We start from the raw sequence: 17,626 nt of genomic DNA, 5'->3' as shown, positions 1-17,626 counted from the left end.
AACCAGTAGACCAAACGGGCTGTTATGGAATTCACTTTTGGATTCTCCAGCTAGGCTAACTATCACCTGGCTACCACAGACCTGGTTAGAAGGCGGTTTTCTGTCTGGTGGGAGGTCCAGCCATCGCTCCTCCTTGTGGTGTAAACTAGGATGGAGCCGTAATTCTGAGCATGGAGCATCCTTTGGGGAACTGAGTGAGCACAGAAACTAGGTTTTCTTAAGCCGGGATAGGATTCTACGTGCAGCGGGCAGTCAGCCCAACTGTCATTTGAGATGTCCACTTGCCTCTAGGACAAAACCAAAAGCTTTTTTGGGGGGGGGGGGACATTCTACTTCAAGAGAAAATTCCATTTTCAATGTCCCCTTTCCTTTCCTCTGTTACGCCTATTTTTCTGCATAACAAAACATGCAGACCACGATCGGCCATCCCAAATTCCAGAGCCATGCAAAATCCCATCTGACCCCCTTTTTAGCAATAGCAATAGCAGTTAGACATATACCGCTTCATAGGGCTTTCAGCCCTCTCTAAGCAGTTTACAGAGTCAGCATATCGCCCCCACAGTCTGGGTCCTCATTTCACCCACCTCGGAAGGATGGAAGGCTGAGTCAACCTTGAGCCGGTGAGATTTGAACCGCTGAACTGCAGATAACAGTCAGCTGAAGTAGCCTGCAGTACTGCACCCTAACCACTGCGCCACCTCGGCTCTTTTTCTGACTTCCTGACGGGCAAACTCAACGGGGGAAGCCAGATGAAGGTTACAACCGTGTGCCTGACTTTACAACGGCATTGATTCGCTTAATAACGGTGGCAAGAAAATGTGGTCCTATGGGCTCACTTAACAACTGCCTTGTTTAGTAACAGGATATTTGAGACTCATTTGAGGTCTTAAGGCGAGGACCACATGTAATTTCCCTGGTGGTGGAAAGGACTTCAGCTCAATCTGGGAAAGACCCCCGTTGTCAGCATTCAGGATTTCCCCCAAACTCATAAATCGTGGCTTAATAATGCGATGCTCCAATTGGGCTTGGCAAGGCCCAGAAGGACATGCTACCATATGTGGTGGCCTTGCAAAAAAACAAAAGAATATTGGCGGAAAATTCAAGGATGGCTGATAGAGATAACCGAAGAGGAAGTAGAATTCACACCAGAACTATTTCTTTTGGGAATCATAAACAATAAATATAACAAGGGGGTAATTGACTTAACAATACATATTATTACGGCAGCCAAGAATGGTCTTTGCCCAAAATTGAAAAAAACAGGGAAATTCCCCAAGAAGAGGAAGTAATTAGGAGAATTCTGACTTGTGCCGAAATGTGCTAAATTGACGTGGGAATTGAAGAACAAAGACGAATCAGAATATTATAAGATCTGGGATGAATTTTATCGGGGGTTTGAACCAAAAAGAAGCAAAGACTAAGATTTATAGAACGGAGGTTAGAATTATGTGTGAAACTATAAGAGTGGAAATTTGTAAGATCAAAACAGAGCAACGTGGATGGAATCCCGATATTTTTTATATTTGTAAATACTGAATAGAGAAAGCACAGGGGGTTATAATGTATACCTTTATATTTTAGTATGTGTAGCAAAGACTTCGCCAGGGCGGTGACGCTGCGTCCAATGTTTTAATTTGTGTTCAATAAAAAAACTTTTTTTTTTAAAAAAAAGGAGGATGCCGCAGCTGGCTGGCCACCCCCCCTCCCTTTGGCGCCCATCCGCAGGAGACCAGCCAGAGAGGCTGTGCGTCTCTTGTCTGGCCTGTGAGAATCCAGTCGCGGGGCGGCAGGCATCCCATAATATTATTTCCTAGCCAGGTGACCTCTGCTCCCTTGGGTTTTGCCATCGTATGTCCAGCTCATTAGATAAAGGCAGACGCCTAATGACCCTTGGCAGGTTGATCTGAACGGGGGACGGGTGGGAGAAAGACTCTTAGCATTAGACGGCTCCAGTCCTTCTTCCCACCACCGTCCTTCCAGCCCCGGGGTTTCTTTCTTGCCTTTTCAAGTTTTCATTCAGTTCAGCCATGACAACAGGGAGGCAAACCGAAGATTCAAATTGAAAGGACGCAACAAGACAATTAGTGAAATAAAAATAACTAGAAACCCTAAGGAAGAAAAAAAAATGGGAACTGTTCTAGGTTCCCTAATCCAGAAGAAGAAAATGGAGACAGAAGGAGGAGGAGGAGGAGGAGGAGAGGAGGGGCAAGAGGAGGAGGAGGAAGAAGAAGAAGAGCAGGAGGAGGAGGAGAAGAGGAGGAGATTAATGAGAAGAAGAGGAGGAGGAGGAGGAGAAGAAGAGGAGGAGGAGGGGCAGGAGGAGGAGGAAGAAGAAGGAGGAGGAGGGGGAGGAGCAGGAGAAGAAGAGGAGGAGGAGGAGATTAATGAGAAGAAGAAGAGCAGCAGGAGGAGGAGCAGGAAAGAAGAAGAGGAGGAGGAGGGCAGGAGGAGGAGGAGGAAGAAGAAGAGGAGGAGATTAATGAGAAGAAATAGAAGAAGAAGAAGAAGAAGAAGAAGAAGAAGAAGAAGAAGAAGAAGAAGAAGAAGAAGAATAGGAGCAGGAGGAGGAGGAGGAGCAGGAGAAAAAGGAGGAGGGGGCAGGAGGAGGGGGAGGAGGAAGAAGAAGAGGAGGAGGAGGGGGAGGAACAGGAGAAGAAGAAGAGGAGGAGGAGGGGCAGGAGGAGGAGGAGGAAGAAGAAGAAGAGGAGGAGGAGATTAATGAGAAGAAGAAGAGCAGCAGGAGGAGGAGGAGCAAGAGAAGAAGAAGAGGAGGAGGAGGAGGTGAGGAAAAGGAGGAGGAGGGAGGAGGAAGAAGAAGAGGAGGAGATTAATGAGAAGGAGGAGGAGGAGGGCAGGAGGAGGAGGAGCAGGAGAAGAAGAAGAGGAGGAGGAGGGGCAGGAGGAGGAGGAGGATGAAGAAGAAGAAGAGGAGGAGGAGGAGGAGGAGGTGAGGAAAAGGAGGAGGAGGGAGGAGGAAGAAGAAGAGGAGGAGATTAATGAGAAGGAGGAGGAGGAGGGCAGGAGGAGGAGGAGCAGGAGAAGAAGAAGAGGAGGAGGAGGGGCAGGAGGAGGAGGAGGATGAAGAAGAAGAAGAGGAGGAGGAGGAGGAGGTGAGGAAAAGGAGGAGGAGGGAGGAGGAAGAAGAAGAGGAGGAGATTAATGAGAAGGAGGAGGAGGAGGGCAGGAGGAGGAGGAGCAGGAGAAGAAGAAGAGGAGGAGGAGGGGCAGGAGGAGGAGGAGGATGAAGAAGAAGAAGAGGAGGAGGAGGAGGAGGTGAGGAAAAGGAGGAGGAGGGAGGAGGAGGAAAGAAGAAGAGGAGGAGGAGGAGATTAATGAGAAGGAGGAGGAGGGCAGGAGGAGGAAGAAGAAGAGGAGGAGGAGGAGGGAGGAGGAGGAGGAGAAGAAGAACAACAACAGGAGGAGGAGGAGGAGAAGAAGAAGAACAGGGGGAGGAGGATGAAGAGCAGGAGGAGGAGCAGGAGGAAGAGGAAGAAGAAGAAGGATGGATGAGAAGCAAAATGTTTTCAAAGAAAAAAACAGGGAAGTCCAGTTGCCTTTTAGGTCTACAAGAAGAGGAGGAGGAGGAAGCATAAGTATAATTGGTCATAAGTCGAGGACTAGCTACATACCATGGTTAAACAAAAGTCAGGCTTATTGTGAATCCACTCAGTAAGTTTCTGTTGTTGAGTGTCAGGAGCAAAATAAATAAAGAAATCACATTTTTTTTCTTAATACTTTTGCTCTAAGATCCCACCATTAGCGATTAGTTGGACTAATGGAGGACCATTAGTTGCAGGTTGTTCCTGTCCTCTGCCGCCACCTGCTGACCATTCTCACAAGCATTGAATTAACTCGAGCTGCCTGTGCGCATGCCTAGAACAAGTGTTTTCAAAGGACCCAGGCAAAGAGGAAGACGGAGATACAGATGCCTACTGCCGGTTCTCATTCGAACCTATTTAACGCTTCCAAAGAACATATATATATATTATAGATGAAGGGGCACTAAATCAGGAGGTAGAAAGACACGGAATGGAATAGAATAGAATAACGGAGTTGGGAGGGACCTTGAAGGTCTTCTAGTCCAACCCCCTGCTTAGGCAGGAAGCCCTACACCGCTTCAGACAAATGGTTATTCAACATCTTCTTTAAAACTTCCAGTGTTGGAGCATTCACAACTTCTGAAGGCAAGTTGTTGCACTGATTAATTGTTCTCACTGTCAGTAAGTTCTTCCTTAGTTCTAAGTTGCTTCTCTTCTTCATTAGTTTCCATCCATTGCTTCTTGTCCTGCCTTCAGGTGCTTTGGAAAGTAGCTTGATTCTTTGCAGCAACTCTGATTTTTATCTTTGTAAAGTGCAAAAAACGGTTGGAATTCTATGCATCCAGGAGAGAGAGAGAGAGAAAAAAAGAGAAGAGAATAGAAGAAAAAGAAGAGGAGGAGGAGGAAGGAGGGAGAGAGAGAGGCCCCCTCAAACTTTTTTCAATCCCTGCATTAGGAACCGGAAGTGTCTATGCAAAGCTTCTTATCGCTCTTTCTCTCTTCCTCTTTGGAGATTGAAGCACCCGGACGCCTTGAACAGCTACGCCGAGAGGCGTTGCGCCGAGCGCGCAGGCGCAGAGGGGGACTTGATCACGTGATCTCTCGGCCCGGACAAGATGGCGGCGCCCAGGCGGCTGCGTGTTTAGCGAGCTCGGCTATTCCCTGAAGCGGCCGCCTCCGACGCCAGCATGTCGCGGCTGATTGTGAAGAACCTGCCCAACGGGGTGAGAAAGGCGGGACGAGGGGGTTGCGGTGGACGTAGAAACCGTGGCTTCTTTGCTTCCTGTTACAGCCAGAGAGCCAGTTGTAGCTTGGATGGCTGCGGGCCCATGGAAGGAATGGCCAACTGGGTGCGGGAGTTAAGGTATCAGAGGCTAGAAACCGGAATCCTGGGAGTTCTAGTCCTGCCTTAGCCGTGAAAGCCAGCTGGGTGACTTTGGGCCAATCACTAGGAGACCGGGAGTTTTGGTCCAGCCTGGACACGGTCCAATCTCTAGGATACTGGGAGTTCTAGTCCCACTGTAGGCGGGAAAGGTAGCTTCCTGTTCCAGCTGGAGAGCCAGTTGTAGTTTGGACGGCTGCAGGTGCATGTACAGAATGGTCAGCTGGGTGCAGGAGTTAAGGTATCAGAGGCCAGAAACCGGGGGACGGGGAATTCTAGTCCAGCCTGGACATGAAAGCAGGCAGGGTGACTTTGGTTCAATCACCAGGAGACTGATAGTTCTAGTCCTGACAGGCGGGAAAGCAGGCTGGGTGACTTTGGGCCAACCGCTAGGAGACTGGGAGTTCTAGTCTTGTATTAGGTGTGAAAGCCAGCTGGGTGACTTTGGTTCAGGCCCTCTCTCTCAGCCCTAGGAAGGCAATAATGTCAAACCACTGCAACTTTGCCAAGAAAAGTGCAAGGACTCTAAAGTGCAGCCTCTAAGAATCAGGCCCGATTGAATGGGAAGAAGAACAAAAGGGAAATAATGCAAAAACAATTGCGAGGCAGTTAAGTCTGATGGTTAAGGCGCCAGGCTAGAAAGTGGGAGACTGTGAGTTCTAGTTCCACTCTGGGGGCTGATGAAAGAAATGTCCTTCTGGGTTCGGCTCCTAGTGGGGAAAAAGACACCGGAGACATGGAGGCTGCTTGGAAAGATGGTTTATTGGTGGACAGGACCACATGGCTTGAGCCCTGACCAGAAAAGGTGATCACATGCTTCAATGTTGGTGGAGAAGAAGAGAAGGGCTGAGGGAGAGGATTGCTAGGCTTTTTATAACCTGTTCAGTCCCATCTCTCTGTTTCCTGTTCCTGTGTAAGAAATGTATTCTGATTGGTTGTCAGACTCCCATGGGGCCATGCAGGGGCAACTCTCTAGGCTGTGTTTTGAATCCAGGTTTGGTTGAGTTCTCAGATGCCATGTGGTGAGTTGGGGCGAATATTATGCCTTAATCCCATCCCCCTGGAGCTTCAGTGGAGAAGTCTTTATTATGTAAAGGGACTAGCTTGGCCTTCTTAATGGCCCATTGACAAAGTGGGGACGGGCGGGAAGCTACAGGCAGCTATTCTGTCTTTTAAAACATGTTTCTTTCTTTTCACATCCAGAGAAATAGTCTGCCTTTTCAATATTTCCTAGGATATTTCATTTTTCTGGGAGAGGGCTGGGTGATAACTTCCTACAGGGCAAAGTGAGCTGGGTGACTTAGGGCCAGTCCCTCTCTGTCAGCCCTGGAATGGAGGCAAACGACATTTCTAAAAAAAACCTTGTCAAGAAAACTGGAAGAATTCTCCAGGAAGTGCCTGAGAATCAGGCACCATTGAACCAAACCAATTGGCCATGATAAAAAAAGAATACTTCATCCAGGAGATGACAGAGGATGTGACCTTGTAAGGTGATTCACATCAGCCTCCTTAGCTCTGCTCGGATGACTTGATCCCCACTGCTTCTCCTACAGATCAAGGAAGAACGTTTTCGGCACCTCTTTGCTGCCTTTGGGACGCTGACCGATTGTTGCTTGAAATTCACCAAGGATGGCAAATTCCGCAAATTTGGGTTCATTGGCTTCCAGTCGGAAGAAGACGCCAAAACAGCCCAGTCTCATTTCAACAAAAGCTTCATAGACACGTCCAGAGTCACGGTGAGCCAAATCTGTGCTTTTAAATATGTTTACCCTCTGTGAAGCATAAGGGAGGTGGTCTTTGAAATTGGCCAAGAAATTCTGGACGTTTTCAGGCTGTTGGAACATTTTCTAGGCTTTTTAGGTGCAAAATAGGTTTGCTAACCCATCCCAAGGTTCAGGCACAATGTTATTCCTTAGTCCCTCTGCTGCAGTTCCCTGTCGCTCAAAATATGCGTCACAACCACCAATGTGCGACACCCGTTGGCACGCAATTTATTGAGCTTTTTGACCCCTGGTAGGTCAAACATGGATAAATCCAAGAAAAGAAATGTTTCAGAAGAAAACAGAATGTTTAATATGCTTGTTTTGTGGCTGTTCAGGAAATAGTCAGGCATGGGAAGTGTTTTGTGGCTCCTAGTGTTTTCTGTGGGAAACGGGTCCAAATGGTCTTTTGAGAGTTTAAAATTGCTGAGCCCTGCCTTAGTCTGTTATTCAGAAAGTAGAGTGATTGTGTTAGTCTCTCTCCTTGATCTAAGGCAGATTAAGACACCATCTAAAGTCTTGATCTTCTGTATAAATTTACTTTCGTGAAACAAGAATGAGGTTTGGGTGGCCTTATTGTTTTTCCTTGAAAACGTTTCTCTTCTCAGCCAAGAAGGTTCTTCAGTTCTAACTCTTCTTCAGTTAAAACTGAAGAAGTTTCTTGGATGGGAAGCGAAACATTTTCAGGGGAGAAAAAACTCCCATGAAAGTCCAACAATCTTTTGAACAGTAACTTTCCACAATCATGACCTGGATGACTGAGAATCTTCATAGACAGTGATCTTATAAATATATCTTTTTTTAAAATATCCCAGGTTGAAGTATGCAAGTCTTTTGGGGATCCGTCAAAGCCTAAAGCTTGGAGCAAACATTCAAGTAAGCCCCAACTTTTAAAGGAAACCTCTAAAAAGCCCACAAAGAATTCAGACAATGGAGAAAAGAAACAAGTAAGAAAAAGATTTCCTCCCTCCCCCCAAGCTTTCTCACCTGTCAAATTGCCTTTAGATAAAGACTCTCAACTATTCTACTTTTTTCTCTCTGCCTCAACCTAATGACTTTTAAATTTATTTATTTTTTAAAAGTTTCTTTTATTGTTTTATTAAACAAATAACACACACAAAAAAAGAAACATCTTTCCTTACAACTTGTAGAAAGCATGTCAATTGGTTACAAGTACATTTCATGCGTTCTTCTATATATTTCATTCAGGTTGAGTTGTACATTTTAGAGTTTATGTATTTTACTATCACTGTATCACAGTTTTCATTTAAATACAGTTACTTAAACGTGCTCCCCCCCCCCCAAGATCATTTATATTTAAAGACACAACCACCTACTGGCATAATTTCGCAATCTCAATATATCTGCCATAACTTCACATCTTTATATCATATTCTAAAAGACAGTCAGTTAGGAGAATATCCAACATTCCCTCTCCTACAGAGGGCCTTCTCTGTAGCCACTCCGACCCTATGGAACGAACTTCCCCCTGAGATCCGGACCCTGCCCATTCTCATGGCCTTCCGAAAGGCTATTAAAACCTGGCTATTCCGGCAGGCCTGGGGGCTGACCTCATGACTGAGATCCAGCCCTGATCAGAGTGGGTGCATGATGTAGTTTTAATCTATTCTCTCTGTTTTTTAATTCTTTATATTTTTTTTAAGATTTGTTTTCTGTAAGCCGCCCGGAGTCCTCCGGGATTGGGTGGCTTATAAATCTATTAAATCAAATCAAATCAAATCCTTCCCCCCCCCCCCCCAAACTCACAAATTAACACTTCTGTCCATTTTACTTTTACTGGTACCACACCCCTGTGTGTATCATTAACTACAATAATAACAAAGAAATGTTAATGGATAATACTTTTAAATTTATTTTAACTTTTCCTCTGACACAGGGTATGTGATGTTTTAAAACTTTTTCCCCCTTTTGTTTCTTAGGATGGGACAAAGAAAAAAAACGAAGCAGGACAATTGAAAGAGGTGAATCTGAATCATTTGCAAGGATGATAGAGATGAGAAACGGAAGAGTGGTGTTTGTCAGCATTTAAGGAGTTTGGTTTTTATTTTATTTTTTAACACATGGGCATTTTTGTTTTGGGAGTTACTGAATTTTTATTTATTGAAAATTTTTGAAAAAAAAAACTTTTACAAATGTTTAACTCCCTCCCCCTACCCTCCCCACCCAACCTCCCCCCCCCTGACTTCCCAGAACCAATACAGGGCATAAATCTTTAACAAAGATATTCTAAAATAAACTTTAAAAAAGTTAGTATCATCTTTCATTTGAGCTTTAACTCCTCTTTGCTAGGCTAACTCTAAACAGATTATATCATTCCTTGTTTCTTCAGTCATAAACTATCTGGAATTTCTTAGCCCCATATTTATTTTGAGTATAGTCAATCCATCTTCTCCACTCCAGTTTATATCTCTCATTTGAGTGGTCCTTGAGATATGCTGATATTTTAGCCATCTCTGCTAGGTTTGTTACTTTTAATGTCCATTCTTGAATAGTAGGCAGATCTTCCTTCTTCCAGTATTGCGCCACCAACAATCTTGCTGTGGTTATTAAATGCAAAATCAAGTTAGTCTATAACTGTACGATCAGTAATTATACCTAACAAGAATAACTGAGGGGTAAACTTTATCCTTTTTTAAAGAACATTTTGCATAATCCACTATATTTTTATCCAAAATGCTTTTACCTTTTTACAAATCCACCATATATGATAGTATGTAGCATTGAGACAATCACATCTTCAGCATTTAGGTTGTTGATTCGGATAAATACAGGCCAATTTTTTAGGATCTAAATGCCATCTATAAAACATCTTATAAATGTTTTCTCTCAAATTTTGGGCTTGTGTAAATTTTACATTTTTTACCCATATCTTTTCCCATGTATCCAACATTATTGGTTCTTCAAAATTTTGTGCCCACGGGAGTTACTGAATTTGTAACATCACTTTCCATTGCTTTTTAAGATTGCCAGTGTATCATTTTTATACTTGAATGGGTTATGGCTGATTTTTTTAATATACTACTTTTTATTTTGCTTTTACTTTTGGTTTTGCTACTTATGTTCTTCTGTTTGTTTACTTTATTGCTTAACTTTCTACGTCATGATATTCCTTGCATGGCAAAAAAAAAATGGTAGAGGGAAAAAATTCTTTATTTTTATACTGCTCAGTCAACAAGATTAGCAACTAATTACTAACACGTTAGCAATGAACATTGACCACCTTAATTTAACCTTCTGCAAGATTTGTGTCAGTGATGGAGATTTGTCTGAATCCCGAGACATCCTTCAATTTTTAGAATATAGAATAATAAGAGTTGGAAGGGACTTTGGAGGTCTTCTAGTCCAGCCCCTTGCACGAGCGGGAGACCCAGTACCATTTCCCCCCCCCCCTCGTGTCCTTAAAATAACTCCATCCTGAAATAGGAGACATTGTCCTTCAAACTTTGCCCTTGGTGAAGGAATGGCCCCAAATATAGTATGACTTCTTTCAACCACGATCCTTTCTAACCACGATCCTATCTTTGCCCAGCTGGAAAGAGAAACGGCGTTTCAAGACTTCTTGGCCGTCCATCAGAAACGGTCCCAGGTTGCAACTTGGTCCAATGACACAAAAGCCGAGGAACGTGTTAAGGTGCTTGAAGATTATCTGAATTTTGATTCCGATGGCGACTCGAGCGAGGATATGGATGCGGAGGTTGCTCAAAGTAATGGAGCCATTCTGTTTTCCTGATGTTTTTTTATCAATAACTAGCTGATAATAGCACTGTACAGTAGAAGCCATTTTAAGGCAGTATGGTAGAAGCCGTTTTAAGGCACAACAGGCTGTATCTTAACAAAACACACACCCCGAGGGGTGTTAGGGGTATCTGATTCCGATGGCGACTCGAGCGAGGATATGGATGCGGACGTTGCTCAAAGTAATGGAGCCATTCTGTTTTCCTGATGGTATTTTTTATCAATAACTAGCTGATAATAGCGCTGTACAGTAGAAGCCATTTTAAGGGAGTATGGTAGAAGCCGTTTTAAGGCACAACAGGCTGTATCTTAACAAAACACACACCCCGAGGGGTGTTAGGGGTATCTTATCTCCATAGTATTTGTTTCCAGAGAGTAAGTCATCTCTGTATCAAGTTCGGTTGAAATTGCTTGAGGCGTTCCAGAGTTATGCTGGTACACGCACACAGCCATACATATACACACACACGGATTTTCCAGAGGTCCTTTTTTCCAGGACTTTCGTGGTGTTTTTCTTTGAAAACATTTTGCTTCTCACCCAGAAAGCTTTTTCAGTTCTAACTCTTCTTCGGCTAGAAGTGAAGAAGCTTCTTTTAGGAGAAGCGAAACATTTTCAAAGGGGAAAATAAAAATCCAAGCAAGTCCAGTTGCTTCAATAGGCTGATCCTGTAAACCAGTGGTCTCCAACCTTGGCAACTTTAAGACCTGTGGACTTCAACTCCCAGAGTTCAAAGCAAAGCTGGCTGAGGAACTCTGGGAGTTGAAGTCCACAGGTCTTAAGTTGCCAAGGTTGGAGACCACTGCTGTAAACCACCTAGAGAAGGCCATAAAGCACTGTGGAGCAATATATAAATCTACGTTTCACGTCCCATCTCCCTTTCCACCTTAAAGCTGTGAAGGAATATATGAACCAATATTGGCGGCTTCTTATATTATTATACACTGTCAAAAATTAGTTGCTTTCTAGCCTAGAAAATTGTAAACTTAATACTGGATGGCACTACTTGCAAATGTTATCTCACTGCTGCGTCTAGCTTCTATGCTTGGCTTCAAAGCTAGGCACATTCTTGGAAGCTAGTAGAAGAAATTGTTACACAAGAATATCAGGCCCCATAGATAAAGGAACCAAACTAGGGAGTTTTCTGGGCTCAAAAATCCTTAAAGCATTCTGCCGAAAAACTACTTGACAAAGGGGGGGCTGCTCCCCCCTACACAAGGCTATAGGAATACTCCATAGATAAGGAATACTATAGGAATCCTCCAAAGATAAGGGAGACAGAGACAGGAGCTTGAACAACAGAACGCTTTAAAAATCACGTTGGTGACAAATCTTTGTCTCTGATTGGATAAACTTTGTTTCTATCTGCCTAAAATGTGTATAATAGTCTGAGCCGCTCTTGCAGAGTGCGGCTATTCCTTACATGCATTTGTCTATATGTTTTGGAGATAGTTTTGTCACCCAGCTTTTGCTATGGCCATAAATAAGAGCTGATACTTTTTGCAAGTTGGAATCTTTTAACAGCTGGATCTGCATCAGTTTGCGGCCTGCTTGTCTCCCAAAGAGTTGGTAGCTGATGTTCTGTTCTGTTCTCCATCCCCAGCGAAGCGGGAAAGCTCTCCGAGCAAGGCAGCAACCCAGCAACAGCTCTCCGACATGGATTATTTACGATCCAAAGTGGTGAAGGGCAACGGATCCTCGCCTTCGTCGGCGGAGGAGGAGAGTGAAGCCGAAGAGACGGACAGCGAGGCGTCTGTTGGAGGAGGAGGAGAAGAAGAGGAGGTGGAAGAGAAGACCAACCTCAAGCCAAGTGCTGCTTCTAACACCAAGACCAAACTGACCGGAAAGTTCAGTGTCCAGAATCTCACCGAGGACACCAAGGGTACCAAAATGACATCACAGGTGCGTCCCGAAGGATCAAACTGTGATGCACTTCTTAATTTCTCCTGAACTTTAGATCTGGGATGGCTTACCTCTGCGGGCATGCTTTCTGTGGGCACGTCAGCTGTTGCCCAGCCCACCTCCATCTCAAATGTGGCCATGCCTTCCACCAGTCAGCTGCTCTTTTGGGTCTCTGCCACATATGTGCAGTGGGCAGGGTGTTTTGGGCCTGGACCAGTGGTGGGTTTCAAAAAATTTTGGAACCTCTTCTGTAGGTGTGGCCTGCTTTCCGGGTCCACTGGTGGAACCTCTTCTAACCGGTTCGGTAGATTTGACGAACCGGTTCTACCGAACTGGTGCGAACCGGTAGGAACCCACCTCTGGGCCGGACCAACTTGGAAGCCAAAAGGGGGCGCAGGGATGCTGCTGGATGTAAGCTCCAGCGAGCCCACAGGCCCGGAGCTGCCATTCAGGCGGAGGAAGTTGTAGGAGCTGCCACGAGTTGGGCTTACCAGCTGGGGATCTCCCTCCTCCATAAGCAATCCAGCTGAGAACTCTCCATAACTCTCCATGACTTATCGCCGAGTGGTTTCCACTGAAAACACTCCATAACTGATCACTGACTGAGAACAATCCATGGCTCCTGAACCCTCCGCGTCTCGTGTTTTCACCCTCCCCAGCCCCCAGAAGCACTCTGCAGTGCTCCACTTGTCCCATTTTTGGGCTCCCAAGCCCTCCGCGCATCACATTTTTGCCCTCCCAGGCCCCCAGAAGCAAAAATAGGCCGGGCGGAGCAATGCTGGGGGGGCTGGGAGGGCGAAAACGCGACACGTGGAGGCCAAAAACTTTTTTTTTCTTGTTTTCCTCCTGTAAATTTAGTTGTGTCTTATAGTCTGGAAAATACGGTATATATTCAATCGTTTGGTTCAGCAGAAGGCAGTTTCTAATGCTACAGTGGTTGAAACGCTCCGGTTAGAAATAAAACACAGGTTTTTTTGTGTTTCTTTACTTAGGAAAACAGATCAGTCGCAGCCAGTGAGCCCACCACAGCATTCACAGTGAAAATGCGGGGTGCCCCGTTCAATGTCACAGAGGTAAGCTACCTTTCAGACCAGTGATGGGTTTCAAAGTTTTTAGAACCTCTTCTGTAGGTGTGGCCTGCTTTGTGGGAGTGGCTTGCCAGCCATGTGACCTTTCCTTTCTTTTCTTCTTTCCTTTCTTCTTTCCTTTCCTTTCTCCTTTCCTTTCCTTTCCTTTCTTTTCCTTTCTCCTTTCCTTTCCTTTCTCCTTTCCTTTCTCCTTTCATTTCTCCTTTCCTTTCTCCTTTCCTTTCTCCTTTCCTTTCCTTTCTCCTTTCCTTTCTCCTTTCCTTTCCTTTCCTTTCTCCTTTCCTTTCTCCTTTCCTTTCTCCTTTCCTTTCCTTTCCTTTCCTTTCCTTTCTTCTTTCCTTTCTCCTTTCCTTTCCTTTCCTTTCTCCTTTCCTTTCCTTTCCTTTCTCCTTTCCTTTCTCCTTTCCTTTCTCCTTTCCTTTCCTTTCTCCTTTCCTTTCTCCTTTCCTTTCCTTTCTCCTTTCCTTTCTCCTTTCCTTTCTCCTTTCATTTCCTTTCCTTTCCTTTCTTCTTTCCTTTCTCCTTTCCTTTCCTTTCCTTTCCTTTATTGTCATTGTACGTATATACACAGTTTACACATACAACAAAATTCACATAGTATCCAGAGACCAGGCCCAACACACATAACAATACCCAAACACACACCAACCAAAAAATTCCCTGCCCCTAAACCACCCAAACATCCACACAACAGACCAAGTAACACTGTCCAACAGCTCACTGATGGCGGCCCTTTAGTTCATTGTTGAGTGACATTATAGCTCTGGGATAAAAGCTATTCAGAAGACGTGTGGTCCGAGTTTTAATTGTTCTGTTATCTTCTGCCAGAAGGCAACAATGCTAAAAAGATTGTAAGCGGGAAGGGAAGAGTCTCTGAGAATGTTGTGCAACTTCCTTGAACAGTGAGATGCGAAGATGTCATCCAGGGCAGGTAGCTGGAGCCCGGTGATTTTCCGGGCAGTTTTAATGATGTTTCGCTTCTCATCCAAGCAGCTTCTTCAAGGGTTAGAGGTGGGAGGGATACTTAGATTGGACATCCAAGAAGTAGATATAGAGGGAGACTCAAGAAAGGAATGGGGGAGACAGGTCAAAATTTTAAAAAAAGCATAGCAACGGAGGTGTTGAAGCGGGCAAGAGACAATGGGTAGTTGAGCTCTTTTTTTCCTTGTTGTTTTGTTTCATTTTTCCTCCCCACCCCCTTTCTTTTAAAGCGTAGCAATTTAAGTATAAAGCAGGCATGTGAGGATGAGCAGGGATGTGGGTTGGCTCTAGAATTAACCACCTTTTTCATGCTTGTCTGCCTTTTTATGGACGCAGCAAAACGTGAAGGAGTTTTTTGTGCCACTTCGGCCCCTGGCCATCCGGATTGCGAGGAACGCACACGGGAACAAGACAGGTAATCTTGGTTGGATACTTAATCAGAAACTAACAATGGCAACGGCGTATAAAGAAAACCTTTACAAGATGTTCTACAGGTGGCATCTCCCTCCAGCACGGCTCTCCAAAATGTTTAAAAATCTGGATCCAAATTGTTGGAAGTGTAAAAAAAAACACCAGGCACTTTTTAATCATATGTGGTGGACGTGCAATGAGGCAAAAAATATATATTGGAAAATGATTCAATCATGGTTAGAACAAATGGTGGGAGACCATCTTCCCATCACTCTCAAGTTCAATAATTAGAATATCAATAATTTTCAAATCCCACAGGGTACGTATTTGTCGATTTTAACACTGAGGAAGAACAACAGAAAGCCCTAAAGAGGGATCGAGAATATATGGGTGAGACTCCTGCTTTTTCTTTTTTTTTTTCCCCTAGGGAAAAATTATTTGGGCTAAGTGGCTTTTTTCATTTTTCTTCACATACAAAGAGGGTGGAAATGCTGTCATTATAATAGAATAGAAATAGAATAGAATAGAAAGGAATAGAATAGGAATTGAAATAGAATAGTATAGGGATAGAATAGAAATAAAATAGAAAGGAATACAATAGGAATAGAAATAGAATCGAAAGGAATAGAATAGAAATAGAATAGAAATAAAATAGAATAGAAATAAAATAGAATAGAATAGAAATAAAATAGAATAGAAATAAAATAGAAATAGAAAGGAATAGGAATTGAAATAGAATAGAATAGGAATAGAAAGGAATAGAATAGAAAGAGAAATAGAGTAGAAAGAAATAGAGTAGGAATTGAAATAGAATAGAATAGTAATAGAAAGGAATAGAATAGAAAGAGAAATAGAGTAGAAAGAAATAGAGTAGGAATAGAATAGGAATAGAATAGAAATAGAATAGAAAGGAATAGGAATTGAAATAGAATAGAATAGGAATAGAAACAGAATAGAAATAGAATAGAAAGGAATAGAATAGGAATTGAAATAGAATAGAATAGGAATAGAAAGGAATAGAATAGAAAGAGAATAGAATAGAAAGAGAATAGAAATAGAGTAGAAAGAAATAGAGTAGGAATTGAAATAGAATAGAATAGGAATAGAATAGAAATAGAATAGGAATAGAATAGAATAGGAATAGAAAGAGAATAGAATAGAAAGAGAATAAAATAGAAAGAGAATAGAATAGAAAGAGAATAGAATAGAAAGAGAATAAAATAGAAACAGAATAGAATAGAAACAGAATAGAATAGAAACAGAATAGAAATAGAGTAGAAAGGAATAGAGTAGAAATTGAAATAGAATAGAATAGGAATAGAATAGAAATAGAAATAGAAATAATAGAAATAGAATCAGAGTAGAGTAGAGTAGGCTGTAAGTTGAGAACCTACCTCTATTCTGCTTTTCACCCGGCAGGCGGTCGCTATATTGAGCTGTTTCCAGAAGAGAGGGGCACGAAGGGGCAGCCCTCCGGGAAGGGGTCCAGCCAGGTCTGGCAGAGGACCAAAAAAGACGATGAGGAAGAAGAAGATCTTTCGGACTCCGGGAGGCTCTTCGTGAGGAACCTCCCTTACACCTGCACGGAAGAGGAATTGGAGGCCATCTTTTCCAAACATGGTAAATTGTCCTGCTATTTTGTGGGGCTGGGAGCCTCTTTTCCAAAGCATTATTCCCTGAATACAGGAAAGATCCTCTTAAGATTTCAACGTAGCTTAGCAAGGTTGGAGGGTGGTCATTGGTTGAGGATTTTAATACCAAACCAAGTAACATCAGTGCTAATAAAGAGTGGGGTCAGTTCTAGTATATAGAATGAGAGCAAACTCCACTCCCTTCAAGCACTGACGATGTTACCGAGTTGGGTAATGGAATGTCTGCAAGAAAACAACCAAGTTCAGAGATCAAGAACTTCATAGTCTTCCTCCTCTTCTTCCTCCTCTTCCTCCTCCACCCTCCTCTTCCTCCTTCTGCTCCTCCTCCTCCTCCTGCTCCTCTCCACAAACCTTATTCCCTTCTAGAATTAGTGATGTTCTCTAGTTGGGTAATGAAATGTCTGCAGGAAAACAACCAAGCTCAGAGAGCACCAAGGACCTCATAGTCCTCCTCCTCCTCTCCCTCCTCCGCTCCCTCTCCCTCCTCCTCCTCCTCTTCCTCCTCCTCCTCCTCCATCATACTACAAAGCTTATTCCCTTCTAGAATTAATAATGTTATCTAGTTGGGTAATGAAATGTCTGCAGGAAAATAAGCTTAGGGAGCAACAAGGACCTCATAGTCCTCCTCCTCTTCCTCCTCCTCCACCACCACCACCACCACCACCTCCTCCTCCTCCTCCTCCTCCTCCTCCTCCTCCTCCTCCTCCTCCTCCTCCTTTCCACAAACCTTATTCCCTTCTAGAATTAATGTTATCTAGCTGAGTAATGAAATGTCTGCAGGAAAACAACCAAGGTCAGAGAGCACCAAACACCACACAGCCTTCGTCTTCCTCCTTCTCCTCCAAGTCCTCCTCACAACCTCATTCTAGCACCAGTGCTTTCACCTAATTGGATAATGAAACAACAACACGAAAACACTCAACTGTTCTATCAAAACTATTATATTCTAATGTGGCCTTCCTCCCAAGTAGCAATAGCAATAGCACTTAGACTTATATGCCGCTTCATAGTGCTTTTTCAGCCCTCTCTAAGCGGCTTACAGAGTCAGCCTCTTGCCCCCAACAATCTGGGTCCTTATTTTGCCCATTTTGGAAGGATGGAAGGCTGAGTCAGGAGAAAGAAAGAAAGAAAGAGAGAGAGAGAGAGAGAGAGAGAGAG

General features: G+C 43.8%; 1 protein-coding gene across 1 annotated transcript in view; it reads left to right on the top strand.

Annotated features, from left to right (window-relative positions):
* Positions 1–4,629: 4,629 nt before the first annotated feature.
* LOC106543714 (putative RNA-binding protein 19) overlaps positions 4,630–17,626 on the top strand; it is a 132,980-nt gene continuing 119,983 nt past the window's right edge. The window contains exons 1-10 of the mRNA XM_087703487.1: positions 4,630–4,762; positions 6,474–6,656; positions 7,496–7,669; positions 8,621–8,662; positions 10,231–10,405; positions 12,038–12,336; positions 13,329–13,409; positions 14,742–14,820; positions 15,135–15,206; positions 16,236–16,436. Coding sequence (XP_087559613.1) covers positions 4,727–4,762; positions 6,474–6,656; positions 7,496–7,669; positions 8,621–8,662; positions 10,231–10,405; positions 12,038–12,336; positions 13,329–13,409; positions 14,742–14,820; positions 15,135–15,206; positions 16,236–16,436 — 1,342 coding nt within the window. The 5' untranslated portion in view covers positions 4,630–4,726. The remainder of the gene's footprint in view (positions 4,763–6,473; positions 6,657–7,495; positions 7,670–8,620; positions 8,663–10,230; positions 10,406–12,037; positions 12,337–13,328; positions 13,410–14,741; positions 14,821–15,134; positions 15,207–16,235; positions 16,437–17,626) is intronic.

This window comes from Thamnophis sirtalis, unplaced genomic scaffold (assembly GCF_051295495.1).
Source record: "Thamnophis sirtalis isolate CommonGarterSnake01/CBP01778 unplaced genomic scaffold, rThaSir2_p1.2 scaffold_2, whole genome shotgun sequence".
NCBI classification, from domain to species: domain Eukaryota; kingdom Metazoa; phylum Chordata; class Lepidosauria; order Squamata; family Natricidae; genus Thamnophis; species Thamnophis sirtalis.
This window is presented reverse-complemented; position numbering and strand designations above follow the sequence as displayed.